This window comes from Coregonus lavaretus, assembly GCF_964263955.1.
Source record: "Coregonus lavaretus genome assembly, chromosome: 4".
In the NCBI taxonomy this organism is placed as follows: Eukaryota; Metazoa; Chordata; class Actinopteri; order Salmoniformes; family Salmonidae; genus Coregonus; species Coregonus lavaretus.
Genome location: NC_139991.1, coordinates 57,268,654 through 57,282,045, shown reverse-complemented (window position 1 = coordinate 57,282,045; position 13,392 = coordinate 57,268,654). Strand labels below are relative to the sequence as shown.

The window sequence follows — 13,392 nt, the reverse complement described above, 5'->3', positions numbered from 1 at the left end:
TGTATAGGTTTGAATGCATTCAGAATAATGACAGAATGACAAAGATTTATTCAAAAGGTTATTTTCTTTATTCAGCAACTACAAATTCATTTCAAGGGAATGGTTTTCATTTGTCTACCACTTTGGGATGAAAAATAATGCCTGAATACCGGTAAGCAATAAACTACACAGTAGCTTTGTTTAGTCATTTTCTCATACAAGGCAAATTCATAGGCTTGAGATGTACTGTTGTATCCGATATGATTTGTAGGCTATGTACTGTATACATCTTATGCAAGTTAATGAGCAACACATTGTATAACAAACTACACTTGCATAGTGTGACACGTGGCTGTCTCGTCAAGACATAGATGATGGTTAGTTACCTCCAGTCTGTAAAAAATAATGTTTAGTAGAACAATGGAATCAACTGTTGAACAAACAAGCTTCATGAAAACATTGGAACACATTGCAAAAACTTCAGTCAGCACAAAAATAACATGAATAGGTTATTTTCTTTGAATAGGTCTAATTAATTCACTGCAGACCTTCATCAAGCTTCTAAAACAGAGCTAATGTACAGAGCAGACTGGTAAACAGTAAGTCAGTAGGTTTAGCGGAGTAGCATTACATACAAGTACAGCTTACACACTGCAGGGAGTGAGGAGGATGCATTTACTTTCACAGCCATTTTAGGGACTGGTCTCTCAGTTGAGGATTTCCCACACTGCTGGCTCAGTCTGCAGCAGCCTATTAGAACCCCTGGTGGGAAAGGTACCCTCCCCTAAAGAAACTCACAAGTACTGACAGGAAAAGACTGGAGAGAGAGAGAGAGAGAAAAAAACAGATGAGAGTAACAAAGACCACTGTCTCTATAATCTCAACAGATGCGTTGCTGTTTGGCTTCACTCTCCCCCCCGGGTTCCTCTTTGGGGCTGCGCTTCCTTGACGACGATTGCTCCTCCCCCTCTTTGTATTCAAGGGGTTCTGTAGCATTCTTGAAGGCCTCTGCCCCAGAGTCAACACTGTCCAGCTCAGGGACCGATGATTCCTCATCCTTCCCAGCCACCAAACATACATCACCTGATATTGGTACCAAGTCCCCTGGGTCAGGGCCCATCTGAACCACCACCATGGTCAATGCTTCTTCCTCCCTCTCTACCCTTGTTTCAGTCTGTTCCTCCTCAAAGAGGGCCATCTCCCCGGGGTGAGTGGCTCTCTCACCAACCAGGCTGACTGTGAGCTCTGTGTGGCCGTTGACAGGCGCTGTTCTCTCAGCCTGGCACAGAAGTTCTGTCCTCAGAGAGGCTAGCTGGGTGTGGATGAGAGTGCGGTGTTGCACCTCCAGACTCTTAACCTGCCAAACAGAAACTACTACTATTACTAGAGAACGTTTATTATGTAATTATTACCCCAGAATGTCCATTATTCCAGAGGAGGATTCGGAGGGCATTCATTTTTTCCAAACTGCCCTCTGTAATTTTTTTTCTCTCAATAAATTGACAGTTTTTTTTCTAGGCATGAAGATATTTCAACAAGTCCAGGCAATAACAGGGCTACACTGATAACTCAAGCTTGGTTCCCAAGTTTCTAAACCATGCCAACCATTTTTGGTATAGTGTCGCCATAATATTTGAATTGAGGAACTGTGATCATAATCATTAGGATATTTTAGCGATCCGCAGTAGAAGAGCTAAACAGCGCACTTGCACTTGATGAGTTGTTAGGCTATGAATGAGAACGTAAACGTGTCATTTCCAAACGTTAAGCTCAGTTTTATGCTGCTTTGCGATCTATTAACAGCAAGGGTTGCATTAAATAGCCGCAATATTATTAATAATGCATTTGACGATGTTCAATTCATTCGCACAAAACGTATTAACAAAAGCATTCACTGTTAAAGTTGATACATGTAGGCCCTTCATATATAGGCTATGCCCAGCACTTCGTTCAATTTATCGAATCAGTTATTGTTTACTTGCTCAAACCGCGAGCAACACCTGTCAAACTCAGACATTTTTCTCAAAACACAGGGATATCGATTCGCACAGGACTAATATTATCAGAGGACTTTGGAGTTTGCCAAAAAACTGTAGATTATTCTGATTAGTATTACTAGAGAACGTTGGTTATGTAATTATTATTATTTCATCAGACCAGATGATCTTGTATCTCATGGTCTGAGAGTCCTTTAGGTGCCTTTTGGCAAACTCCAAGTGGGCTGTCATGTGCCTTTTACTGAGGAGTGGCTTCCGTCTGGCCACTCTACCATAAAGGCCTGATTGGTGGAGTGCTGCAGAGATGGTTGGCTTCTGGAAGGTTCTCCCATCTCCACAGCGGAACTCTGGAGCTCTGTCAGTGACCATCGGGTTCTTGGTCACCTCCCTGACCAAGGCCCTTCTCCCCCGATTGCTCAGTTTGGCCAGGCGGCCAGCTCTAGGAAGAGTCTTGGTGGTTCCAAACTTCTTCCATTTAAGAATGACGGAGGCCACTGTGTTCTTGGGGACCTTCAATGCTGCAGAAATGTTTTAGTACCCTTCCCCAGATCTGTGCCTCGACACAATCCACCCTCTGAGCTCTACGGACAATTCCTTCGACCTCATGGCTTGGTTTTTGCTCTGACATGCACTGTGGGACCTTATATAGACAGGTGTGTGCCTTTCCAAATCATGTCCAATCATTTGAATTTACCACAGGTGGACTCCAATCAAGTTGTAGAAACATCTCAAGGATGATCAATGGAAACAGGATGCGCCTGAGCTCAATTTCGAGTCTCATAGCAAAGGGTCTGAATACTTATGTAAATAAGGTATTTCTGTTTTTTATTTGTAATACATTTGTCATTATGGGGTATTGTGTGTAGATTGATGAGGAAAATGTTTTATTTAATCAATGTTAGAATAAGGCTGTAACGTAACAAAATGTGGAAAAAGTCAAGCGGTCTGAATACTTTCCAAATGCACTGTATTTATATTATTTTTTGCTACTGCTCGACTAAAGAAATATCGGTCGACCAACTGCCTATCGACCAAACAATCGACCAGTCGACTTAAATGGGGTCAGCCCTACAGGAAACAGAACCGAAAACGGGAAAATAATGAACATTTTCAAGGAACAGAAACTGAACCAGGAATGAAAGTGATCCATACTGTTCAGGAACAGAACCGATATTTTAAAAGCATGGGAACCGGTTAATAACTTTATTTTACGTTCCAGGCATTTTGTTTTGGCCCACCAAAAAATGCAACAAAGCGCCTATGCAAACCTTCACTCTGTCTGCCTGCAAGATGGAAATCTTTGCCAGTGTGTGTGTGTTTTGTCTACCTGCCCCACCCCCTTCCGAAGCATAGGCTACTGTACTGACGTTACTATCGTGATTCAGAAGATAGGCAGAGATTTTTTATTAGCTAGAGAAGAATGGATTAACTTGTTCAATGCTAGTTAAGGATAACATAGGCCTAGTTATCACGTTTCACATTGTATTTATTAACTTCAAAAAGGTAAGATGTGTTTTTAATTGTGGTGCCGCTCTGCAAACACAGGCTTGTTAGCTAACTAGCTCAAAGGACATTCAAAGTTGCTCCATAGAAGCCGCTCCTCCTAGGTATAATTCTGTGGGCCTAATTCAGATAATGCATGTCATAACAAGATGCCCAGCGCTTCAAGCCGCCTCCTCAACCCTCTCTCGATCTCTCACCACCCGCAAACTTTCAGTTGCATCTTGCGCTATAGTTTACACTGGTCTGTCCATCACGCATGTAAACAACTAGCTTGCCTGCTCTTCACTGATTGGTGGAGTAATTTAATGAGCTAAATGTAAAAAACGGTTGATTTCACAGGTTGAAAAAGGAACAGAAAGGAACAATATAAACCGGTATTTTTTTTGTTTCGAACCAGTTCAGAACTTTATTTTGCTGGTCAGACAGTGGAATGGAACGAAAAAAATAGTGGTTCTGTTCAGAACGAAACGATTGGGAAAACATTTCTGTTCAACAATCACTTAGGATCATCACTACAGTAGCAGTTAAAAGCATCCACTCACCAGCTGATCGATTCTCTGTTGGCTGTTCTCTGCAGAGCGGTACAGCTTCAGCTCCTCAAACATCTTGATGTTGGTCTGCACCACACTGGCCACCTGGGGGCACCTCAGCACAGGGGAGACAACAACACGGCCACATCAGAATGGTCTGTTTTCCATTCCACCAAGAATGTAAAATACAGGAAGGGCGGAGGGCGGTGCATTTACTAGAAGAGACATAAGGTAAGCGCTTTTAACTCCTATCTATCATTCACACAAATACACATTTTGAGAAGATCCACATACAAATCAGTTTCCTCCACAAAAAAGAGCTATCCTGATAAGTTAACCATGTCTTTGCTGCTCCATACTGTGGTCAGTGTACTTGCTGATCGAGATTGTGTATCCTTTCCCCGGACAATTGCTGAATAATTCTGGCCTATACGTTTTTGAAATACCTAAGAGTGTTTTGCTACATTTATTGAGTGACTCCCCACTCAAACAACTCTTAATTTCCACACTTTCTTTCCCAGTTAAACACTCGTAAACATCAGTGCAAAGCCAGGAAAGTCGGAGTGTTGAAAACCATGGGTGTTTTGCCATTTACTAACATTGCGTGCCTGGGGTCTATAAATGTAAGTATCTCTGCCTTCAGCCTTCTGTCAGTGTGTCTGCCCTCAAGTCTCTGGCCAGCCAGTGCACACGCAGGGTTTGCTTCTGGGTGCCAAGAATACCAGTTCCTGAACCAGGTCATAGAGTCTCGGCATCTCTGCCTCCACCCACCTCTCCAATCGGCCTCTCCAGCCACTAAACATGTTAAAAATGAATACATATCTATTCTTCACACAGAGACAAATTATGACAAGTTCATCATACAAATCAGTTTATCCTCCACAAAAAGAGCTATCACGTCAAGTTACCCATCTCTCTTTGTACCTGGTGGTCTTTGAGATGCCCTCAGTCTCCTCGCCATGCCTCCCCTCTCCTGCTGCCACTAAACATGTTAAAAATGATCTAATATCTATCCTTCACACAAAGTTCACCATACAAATCATCTTATCCTACATAAAAAAGCTATCTTGTTGTGATAACCATCTCTCTTAGCTGTTCCATACTGTGTGATGGTCAGTGTACTTGGTCTTTGAGTCTGCATCTCAGCTCTCAAGTCTGCTGTTAGTGTACCTGTTCGTTAAGTCTGTGGATCTCTGCCCTTAGCCTCTTCTCCATTGCGTCCTTCTCCTGCCGCAGAGTCACGTTCTGCTGGTGGAGCTCCAGCAGATGCTTCTCTACATGTAGGGCCTGCTCCAGACTCTCCCCGCCCTGCAATGGACAACCACAGGTACACCAATGTTAGTAACATGGCATGAAGGGAGTAGAGGGGTAACAGAGGTTAGCATTAGGACATGCAGGCTGCTTGCATAACAGCTAAAGTATGTAGATTGATGAGAGATGTAATTAAAATTGGTAAGAAAAACATTGAATGTGAGAACTTACTAAAGCACAGTATTAGCAAGATAACTCAAAGAGACGCTGTTACCTGTTCAGAGATAATGCTGGCCGCCTCCTCGTAGATCAGGTTGCCTCCCTGTCCATCTGGGTCCATGAGAACCAGCGTCTGGGTCTGGTCCAGGGTATGCTGGGAAAGCCCCACCTCCTCTTCGGCCGCCACTAGGATCCCGTTGTTCACCCTGCTGTCCTTCAACCAGAGCAGGCACCAATCACCATACAATGACCAGACACAAGTTACTTGACATATACACCTCCTGTGATGGGCTCCAGATGAACCTTTTTAACACCGGTGACACTACCGCTATAGAAAATTCAGCAACACCAATAGAAACTTTGATAGCACAAGCAACAGGCCATGTTGTACAGATCACACAATACAACATGACATACAGTGCATTCGGAAAGTATTCAGACCCCTTGACTTTTTCCACATTTTGTTACATTACAGCCTTTTTCTAAAATTGATTAAATAAATGTTTTTCCTCATCAATCTACACACAATACCCCATAATGACAAAGCGAAAACAGGTTTCTTGAAATGTTAGCAAATTTATTGAAAATAAAAAACTGAAATACTTTATTTACGTAAGTGTTCAGACCCTTTGCTATGAGACTCGAAATTGAGCTCAGGTGCATCCTGTTTCCATTGATCATCCTTGAGATGTTTCTACAACTTGATTGGAGTCCACCTGTGGTAAATTCAGTTGATTGGACATGATTTAGAAAGGCACACACCTGTCTATATAAGGTCCCACAGTTGACAGTGCATGTCAGAGCAAAAACCAAGCCATGAGGTCAAAGGAATTGTCTGTAGAGCTCCAAGACAGGATTGTGTAGAGGCACAGATCTGGGGAAGGTTACCAAAAAATGTCTGCAGCATTGAAAGTCCCCAAGAACACAGTGGCCCCCGTCATTCTTAAATGGAAGAAGTTTGGAACCACCAAGACTCTTCCTAGAGCTGGCCGCCTGGCCAAACTGAGCAATCGGTGGAGAATTGGCTTTGTCAGGAAGGTGACCAAGAACCCGATTGTCACTCTGACAGAGCTCCAGAGTTCCTCTGTGGAGATGGGAGAAACTTCCAGAAGGACAACCATCTCTGTAGCACTCCACCAATCAGGCCTTTATGGTAGAGTGGCCAGACGGAAGCCACTCTTCAGTAAAAGGCACATGACAGCCCGCTTGGAGTTTGCCAAAAGGTACCTAAATGACTCTCAGACCATGAGAAACAAGATTCTCTGGTCTGATGAAACCAAGATTGAACTCTTTGGCCTGAATGCCAAGCGTCATGTCTGGAGGAAACCGTGCACCATCCCTACGGTGAAACATGGTGGTGGCAGCATCATGCTGTGGGGATGTTTTTCAACGGCAGGGACTGGGAGACTAGTCAGGATTGAGGGAAAGATGAACGGAGCAAAGTACAGAGAGATCCTTGATGAAAACCTGCTCCAGAACACTCAGGACCTCAGACTGGGGTGAAGGTTCACCTTCCAACAGGACAACGACCCTAAGCACACAGCCAAGACAACGCAGGAGTGGCTTTGGGACAAGTCTCTGAATGTCCTTGAGTGGCCCAGCCAGAGCCCGGACTTGTACCCAATCGAACATCTCTGGAGAGACCTGAAAATAGCTGTGCAGCGACGCTCCACATCCAACCTGACAGAGCTTGAGAGGATCTGCAGAGAAGAATGGGAGAAACTCCCCACATACAGGTGTGCCAAGCTTGTAGCGTCATACCCAAGAAGACTTGAGGCTGTAATCGCTGCCAAAGGTGCTTCAACAAAGTACTAATTTAAGGGTTTGAATACTTATGTAAATGTGATATTTCCGTTTTTTTAAATAAATAAAAAATATATATATATAAAATAAATAAAATAAAATAAATTGGTCATTTAGCAGACGCTCTTATCCAGAGCGACTTACAGGAGCAATTAGGGTTAAGTGCCTTGCTCAATGGCACATCGACAGATTTTTCACCTAGTCGGCTCGGGGATTAGAACCAGCGACCTTATATATATAGATGTGCATCTATCCCTTTCAAGACGATTTGATACGCATCTAGGTACATGGGCGCGGATACAGGAATGATACGTTTTAATTTGAAACGATTTGATGTGATTCGGTTTGATTAGAGGTTCGATGCGATAAGATTCGATGCACTAACAACTGTTGCATAAACACATTCATTTTCCATTCTAAATTCAAATCTGCTGCTGATGGAGCTCATGAGCTGGATCAACCCCCCCCCCCCCCCCACACACACACACACACTTTTGATCTAAAATCACCACTCACTCACTAATTAATTAGTCATTTTTTGCTAATTAAAGGTGTTAGAGTTGTAATCTATCAATACTTATCTATAAACATTTGCTATGACATAGCCAATGAATATATAGCACAACTTTGGATTTCACCTCATAATTGAATGGTTTAGACCGTTTAGTTTTGACAGACTCAGGGTGAGCTTCTCTTGCTTCGCCCATGCAGTGCGGGTAGCAAAATTGATTGCTGTCCTCGTTATGAAATTATCAACTTTACCCTGTTTATCTAAAAACGACCTTATATACTAATTGTTTCAGGCTAAACTACCAAACCTATTACTGATGGTGAACCTGAAAAATCTAAATTCATCTAATGTAAGCCCCGATCAGCATGTATAGCTAGATGAGAGCTGTGTCTCTGGCGGTAGCTTAGGCTACTTTTATTTTATAAACACAATTTTCAACAGCACATTTGATCAAAATAACCTAGCAAATTACATTAGTTGTCACTCAACTAATAAAGGCTAATATTGCGCAAGCCATTTTACAAACATTTGAATACTGAAGGTGATGCGCAGATGTGCCAAATCAGCAATAGGTCTACCTCTTGTTTGTCAGCGCACAAAGCAGCACACAGTGCGCAGTTTGACTTGGCTACTGATATTGCCTGGGGTTGTTCTGCATGCAAAATGACTTGTAAATAAATAATAATAATAATAATAATAATAATATGCCATTTAGCAGACGCTTTTATCCAAAGCGACTTACAGTCATGTGTGCATACATTTTTACGCATGGGTGGTCCCGGGGATCGAACCCACTACCCTGACGTTACAAGCGCCATGCTCTACCAATTGAGCTACAAATGACATGCTTAGCTCGACACTGAAGGAGAGGACGCAGTTCTCACAAAAGATTAGAGGTATTTTCGGAGGGTAGAAAGTCATTTGAACAACAACAAAATTGTGAACCGGCAATTCGTAACATTTGAATCTATTTTCTGACCGATGCATGCTACATTTGGAACGGTTTGGGGTACTGCGGACCGATGCAAAAATATCTTAAACATTTGAACCGGAGACTGATATCTGTGAATTCTTACATCCCTACTCTCCACATTTACCCACCACAAATCATGAGACATATATGAAACCTTGGGTTCCACAGTGAGCAGAGTCTCCGTGTTGGCGACTGGCTGGGCCATGATCGTCCCCATGTCGCCCCCTTCCACCTCAGAGCCCATACACACTTCCAGCCCTCCATAGGCTTTAGGGTGGGCTTCCGGACTCTGGTCATAATACTGTCGGCTGTTCACTTCCTGAAAGCACAGGGATGGGATTGTGAGATATCTGGCTGGGTCCGTATTCACAGATTCTCAGAGTAGGAGAACTAATCAACTATTAGAATTCAGGACTCTTATTGACTATGATTTAAAAGGCAAAAATGGATCCTAGATCAGCACTACTACTCAGACTCTTTTTGTATATACAGCGAGGGAAAAAAGTATTTGATCCCCTGCTGATTTTGTACGTTTGCCCACTGACAAAGAAATGATCAGTCTATAATTTTAATGGTAGGTTTATTTGAACAGTGAGAGACAGAATAACAACAAAAAAATCCTGAAAAACAAACACGGCGAGTTGAGTTGATGCCAAAGAGCTCCATTTTGGTCTCATCTGACCACAACACTTTCACCCAGTTCTCCTCTGAATCATTCAGATATTCATTGGCAAACTTCAGACGGGCATGTATTTGTGCTTTCTTGAGCAGGGGGACCTTGTGGGCGCTGCAGGATTTCAGTCCTTCACGGCGTAGTGTGTTACCAATTGTTTTCTTGGTGACTATGGTCCCAGCTGCCTTGAGATCATTGACAAGATCCTCCCGTGTAGTTCTGGGCTGATTCCTCACCGTTCTCATGATCATTGCAACTCCACAAGGTGAGATCTTGCATGGAGCCCCAGGCCAAGGGAGATTGACAGCTCTTTTGTGTTTCTTCCATTTGCGAATAATCGCACCAACTGTTGTCACCTTCTCGCCAAGATGCTTGGCGATGGTCTTGTAGCCCATTCCAGCCTTGTGTAGGTCTACAATCTTGTCCCTGACATCCTTGGAGAGCTCTTTGGTCTTGGCCATGGTGGAGAGTTTGGAATCTGATTGATTGATTGCTTCTGTGGACAGGTGTCTTTTATACAGGTAACAAGATGAGATTAGGAGCACTCCCTATAAGAGTGTGCTCCTAATCTCAGCTTGTTACCTGTATAAAAAGACACCTGGGAGCCAGAAATCTTTCTGATTGAGAGGGGGTCAAATACTTATTTACCTCATTAAAATGCAAATCAATTTATAACATTTTTGACATGCGTTTCTCTGGATTTTGTTGTTGTTATTCTGTCTCTCACTGTTCAAATAAACCTACCATTAAAATTATAGACTGATCATTTCTTTGTCAGTGGGCAAACGTACAAAATCAGCAGGGGATCCAAAACATTTTTCCCTCACTGTATGGAGAATACGGGCCCTGTCTATTTACTCTTCATACTCAGTGTTCAATGGTGAATGTATGTTCTATTACAGTAGTTTGGTGGTATTACCTGTGTGACCTGTATCTGGAAGGTGGTGTGGGGGTTCCGGAAGTGGGTCTTATAGTGTTTGATGGCCTCGTCTCGGCGGTTGAAGCCGTTTCGGCAGCGGTAGCAGTGCCAGTGGGCCCCCTTGAACCTCTTCTCCCCTTTGATGGTGCCCACGATCTCACAGTGGTTGCAGCATCGAAGCACTTTTAGGCCTGAAGGGTAGACAAAAAGCTTGCTGTAAAGTTGTAGGTCCCATGTATTTTCTAGCAATCGATAAAAGAGCCTGCCTGATTATTTCCTTAAAAATTCTAACCGATTTGAGTGAAAGATCTCTCACTGAAACCTTTTGGCAAAGTCATCCTACCACTGAATCCAGCATCTGATGTGTACTTTTATGTATGTGTTGAAAAGCCTCTCACCAGCAAAGTCGATGCCCTTGTCAACATGTTTAATGCGGTAGTGAGCCCGTAGGATAAGAGGGTCATGATAGGCCTCGACCACTGTGCAGAGAGGACAGTGCATATGAGTGCCCTTGTCCTTGCCTGAGCAGTTGTCGTCCTGACACAGCACTGGGTTGTAGGTGTGCTCTGTGCCCCTGATCCGCACCGAAGGGTGGGCCTGAAACAGCACGGCAAGGAGGTCAATTCAGGCTAGACTGTGAGGATAGCTGTTGCTGCAGCAAGTTAATCCTTATATGATTGTCATTTTAACAACATATTTACTGTAGTTAGTAGCTATATTATTTTATCACTAGTTACATACTGACCTGAATGACAACAATCATGTTCAGTTAGGTGCACTAGCGGTCTATGATTTCTGCTAGAAGATTATTTGCTTTCGACTAGTGGTAAATAGGTGCGTTAGACTGAAGGTCAACCCATGCATGAAATAAACTACTGAGCCTATCCCCTCAGGCCTCAAGTCCAAGTTTACACACAATTTTATCATAGCCATTTGAACATTACAGAACTATCTAGCTACAGTGCAGACTACTTAATGGCATTTGTTTGGACATTAAAGGGGCAATCAGCAATCGCTACATCTATTTTTGGACATAAATTAATTATATGTACCCATTGATTCTTGCAGAATATAACTTAGAAATGCCTCATGAGCTTAGTTAAACTTCGTACCCCATCAGAACTGAAAATATAAGCTTGTTTTACTCCAATGTTTGTAAACAAAGTAAATGTAAACAATCACTATATAGCCTCAAAACATTTGTTAAAACGATCATTTTGATATCATTGATGGTCAGTCCATAGCTGTCTATGGATTTGAGAGTGGTTACATTTCTCCAGACCCATCCCTCAGTAAAAAAAAAAATCGAAACTGGGGCGGGGACCCGGCTTTGTTATTGTTTCTACTATTGGCGTTTAAATAGCTTGTTAATTAATAGCTTTACAGGCGCTGGGTTGGATGCAAGAAGCAGTTTCAGCTAGCTAGCTAATATTTTAGCTAGATAAATACTGCCCATCCATCATGTGGCCTTCAGGACTCGACTTGAGACGCTTTAGAAATGTAACTGATCAAGCGACATACTTACAATAAAAGCCGACATTTTATCTGCTGAAGTTGGTACTTTTGTTGAAACACATTCAGGTAAAGTTATCGGTTAATTTTGGTTCAAACAAGCGAGCCAAATCGCATGTTGTGAAGTGTTGTGTGTTGTTCGTCATCTGTGCACTCGTTGTGCTTGCAATGGCGGCGAACATGTACGTGCTTACGTCGACATAGCGTCGTTTTTTTCTGTCGTATTTAAAAATAATAATAAATTGAGCATGGAGAGTTTCTAAACCCAGAGGCGCAACATAGCGAGGCTTGCGAAACAGCAAGCAGGCCGGGGTTAGGGGTTTGAGAAGACAATAAGATAAGTAAAAAAAATGATTCCTTAGTTGTACATTTTCTTGAAAAATAAAGGCACGACCTAGATTCAAGCCAAGGTCTTAAGTCGCTAAACATGTCATTACTCCAACCTCGTGAAAGTGACAAACTGACACGTTTGAATTTTCGTAAAAAACAACTTTATATCGAAGGAGTGCCTTTGATTTGACTGCTTGCACATGCGCAGTTCGGCGTCAGACGACCGTTAGACCCGATTACGTGTTTCTGCGCATGAGTTTAGCTAGCCAAGGTCACCATGACATCGCCTACAAGCGTGTTCGGGGATTTCTATTGGAGAAGCAGTTTCCTCATATCTTTATACTAAACCATCTCTGTATAGAGCTTGCCAGTTTGTAGTCCTAAAACCCGGAAATGAGTTACATCATGGTTCATTCAGCTATCCCTATGGAGAAAATTTATGGGGAAAGAATAGGGTTTTCGAATAAACACCGAAAATACGGTCTGAGGTTAACACAGGCTTAGGAGATCTTATACGTTTTGTTCTATAAGATAATAGCAGTCAGTTAACTTAACCTTTATGAATTATGAAGCCTTAATGTGCTTTTCTTATTAAATAAATTCTTCAGAATTCACAAAAACTGACGTTAGCTGATGAAGATCATCTCATAAAACAAAACGTATAAGATCTCCTAAGCCTGTGTTTCCCACAGACCTTATTTTTGGCGTTTATCCAAAAACACTACAAAACACCATTTATTTTCACCATAGAACTCCACAGAGGATGTGTCATAATACCCATAAAACCTAGCAGTCAAACACGGAAATGGCTCCAATCGGGTTTCCACCATGATTTTTTTCCATAGCAGATTTTTGAAACACTTCAAATTAAGTATGTGTTTGGTGTAGGCTTACCTTGGCGTGATGTTTTGATAACCCTATAATTCTATCTTGGACAAGTTGAGTTTTATCAACATAATCGCCTCAATTTAATCTAAAAAAATTGAAATGCTAATTAGCAACAGAGAAGACCTCATACAAGACTACAAATTCCTGCATGTCATCTCTAGCTGACACTGTCAACTACACATCACCAGCGAGACCTTCTGTGCCCAATCCATGTGGAATCCATGTGCTGTATTGAAATTAATTGAATAAATTGACTCTCTATGTCCCCTATCCTCCCGGCCGGCTCGGTCCTCCCCTCCTGCTC

General features: G+C 42.4%; 1 protein-coding gene and 1 long non-coding RNA gene across 4 annotated transcripts in view; one reads left to right on the top strand and one right to left on the bottom strand.

The window, feature by feature from the left end:
• LOC311127976 overlaps positions 1-13,392 on the top strand; it is a 1,008,662-nt gene that overhangs the window by 406,181 nt on the left and 589,089 nt on the right. The window lies entirely within an intron of this gene.
• Positions 52-12,021, bottom strand: LOC311127381 (uncharacterized protein). 3 transcript variants are annotated; one of them, XM_084159227.1, is made up of 8 exons: positions 11,884-12,021; positions 10,757-10,955; positions 10,359-10,549; positions 8,895-9,085; positions 5,535-5,688; positions 5,180-5,317; positions 4,022-4,114; positions 52-1,336 (listed from the first exon to the last, which is right to left on the bottom strand). In XM_084159227.1, the coding sequence occupies exons 1-8, from the start codon at positions 11,896-11,898 to the stop codon at positions 860-862; spliced, it is 1,458 nt and encodes a 485-aa protein (XP_084015353.1). In that variant the 5' UTR covers positions 11,899-12,021; the 3' UTR covers positions 52-859. The 3 variants fall into 3 exon arrangements, with proteins under 3 accessions (XP_084015353.1, XP_084015354.1, XP_084015355.1); XM_084159228.1 differs by having other exon boundaries at positions 5,535-5,685; XM_084159229.1 differs by having other exon boundaries at positions 5,535-5,693; positions 8,921-9,085.

What these genes read in the sequence shown, in the direction of transcription:
- LOC311127381 (XM_084159227.1), bottom strand. An exon ending in CAAGGGCATCGACTTTGCTG is followed by an intron (nt 10,550 to 10,756) that starts GTGAGAGGCTTT and finishes TCTACCCTTCAG; the next exon opens with GCCTAAAAGTGCTTCGATGC. An exon ending in TCCAGATACAGGTCACACAG is followed by an intron (nt 9,086 to 10,358) that starts GTAATACCACCA and finishes CTGTGCTTTCAG; the next exon opens with GAAGTGAACAGCCGACAGTA.